We start from the raw sequence: 2,349 nt of genomic DNA on the forward strand, positions 1-2,349 counted from the left end.
TCTAGGTAAAATATCTAGAAGTTGATTTAATCTTACAAAGCAAAAATGAAGCTCATTTATGATCCTCATACGACCAAACATTTGCGTGTGTCGTCTTGATTGAATTTCCACGCTAGAGAAGTATCAAATTTTTTATTGTCCGACCATCCCCTTGAAAAAATTGTGTCATTTAATTTAACGTGCAATACTAATTTTGAATTGAATAATTATTTAAGATAATTTAATCCAATTATTTTAAGAGGCACAGTGCTTTTCTAGGAAACAATTAGGATTAATATGGTAAAACTTATAACAATTATAATTGAGTCCTACGAGGACACAAACTAAGAGTTTATAAATTATATAAAAAAAAATGATTGTTAATCATTAATTATTAATTATTAATAGATATAAATATTAATTAATATAATATTGATTTATAAAATTAAATAATATATACATAATTAAAAAGATTTAATTATTGAATTAAGGTTTTAAAATAATATTATTTATTTATGAAGTAAATAATATAATTAAATAGTTTAATTATGGTGTTAAGATTTAAAAGAATATATATTATTTATATATGAAATAATATAATATATAATTAAAAGTTAACTAAAAAATGATTTACAATATTTTGTATATTATCTTCTTAAATATTTATAAAGATATTGTGACCAAATGAGGGAGAATAAAATATGTGTGGTTGAATAATTATTTTATAAAATGTAATTAAGAGAAAAAACAGAAAATTACTTTTCAAAATTAAGAAGGGAAATAAAACTATCATCTTTATAATCAAGCCATCTCTATTGCTTCTTGGTAGGTATTCAAAGGAAAGGGAATCTAACCAGCAACACATGAGAATCTCATTTCCAACGATATCATCAGGCCTACTCATTTCACACATAAACATGTAATTCTCTATTAACTACAGTAATAACTATCTAATCAATTATCATGAAAATTAATTAATTGTTAATTTGTAACAGATTTTAATTCAAAATTTATGATAATAAAGATAGGAAATTAAAATAAGATTTTTATTTATTAAAATATAAAATTATATTTTAAATTAAGATATTTTTATATATTATAATATACTTTATAAGATTTTGAATTTAGCATTAAAGTGTATTCTATGGTTGGAGATCCAAAAAAGATGAGATCTTTAACTATAATGAAGATTGAGATATTCTATTATTTATTTTACGATAAAAATGTGACATTATCGTTTTATTTTTTTTCTCAATATTTTTTCTTATCGAATCACATAAAACTTAATCGATAATAGTATAAAAAAAAAAAAAAAAATATTAAAATACAAAAAATATGGTTACAAACACATAAATAAATTAAAATAAAATTCATAACACAAACATCAATCAAAACAATAACAATTAAAATTATAAAAAATAAAAACAACAAGATAAATTTATAAATAACTTATCACAATAATAATTATTTCCCGTAAACAAGTTTGAGTTTACGGGTTAGAAAACTCCAACATCTTTTGGGTCACAATGGCATTTAAATTCAATAGAGACATCTTGAGATGTTCAAGTTGTTGATAATTCATCTCTTTATTCGATCTCTCCCACCATCTTTGATCCTGCCCAACTTTCTTGACGTGATTTATCTGCTTCGCATGCTGCTCCTCAACCTCAATCAATTCCTCAACCTGCATCACATTAGAATTTAGTTCCCTAATGTTTGATGACCGATAAGATTCAATCATTTGTTGAGTTTCACAGGAAAGGCCCGTCGGAGAGGATGAACCAAATAATCGCCCAACTATTTCTTCTACACTGGGATGACCGTAGGAGAACACTCTGTTTGTTGGTGAAAATACTAGAAGTAAAACTTCAGCCCCACATAGTGTGATAAGCTCGCTGAATTTCTTGAAAAGCCCACTTTTTCTTTTGCAGAATGTCACCTTAAGATTACTCTTGTTCTTCATTTTGGCCATGGTGATTCTTTGACGCCCTTTGTTTGTTTTGACCATGATTAGATAAAGATAAAACACGGGAGATATAATATGTAATGAATAGATAAAATGTTTAATTTTTCTTAGATCAGAGGAGTCTATTTATAGATTTAAGTAAACAAAATTCGCATAGGAACATTATGAATATTCATAAAAAGAAAGAAATCTAATTAATTGATATCTAGATATCTTTCTAAATTGGTGAATTAATTTTTTTATTATATATTACAAAATAAAAATATTTCAATGTCCTATTTTGATTATATATAAATAGAAAATTTTAAATAATTAAATAATTATATTGTTATTTAAAAATATTATTTACATACTTTATTTTAATTAGTTAAATTTTGATAATAATATAGAGAATTATTTTTGTT

At 23.7% G+C, this 2,349-nt stretch overlaps 1 protein-coding gene across 1 annotated transcript; it reads right to left on the reverse strand.

The window, feature by feature from the left end:
* Nucleotides 1-1,468: 1,468 nt before the first annotated feature.
* LOC124915838 (agamous-like MADS-box protein AGL62) lies at nt 1,469-1,951 on the reverse strand. Its single transcript, XM_047456586.1, has one exon. The coding sequence runs from the start codon at nt 1,949-1,951 to the stop codon at nt 1,469-1,471; it is 483 nt and encodes a 160-aa protein (XP_047312542.1).
* Nucleotides 1,952-2,349: the final 398 nt, after the last annotated feature.

This window comes from Impatiens glandulifera, chromosome 9, assembly GCF_907164915.1.
Source record: "Impatiens glandulifera chromosome 9, dImpGla2.1, whole genome shotgun sequence".
In the NCBI taxonomy this organism is placed as follows: Eukaryota; Viridiplantae; Streptophyta; class Magnoliopsida; order Ericales; family Balsaminaceae; genus Impatiens; species Impatiens glandulifera.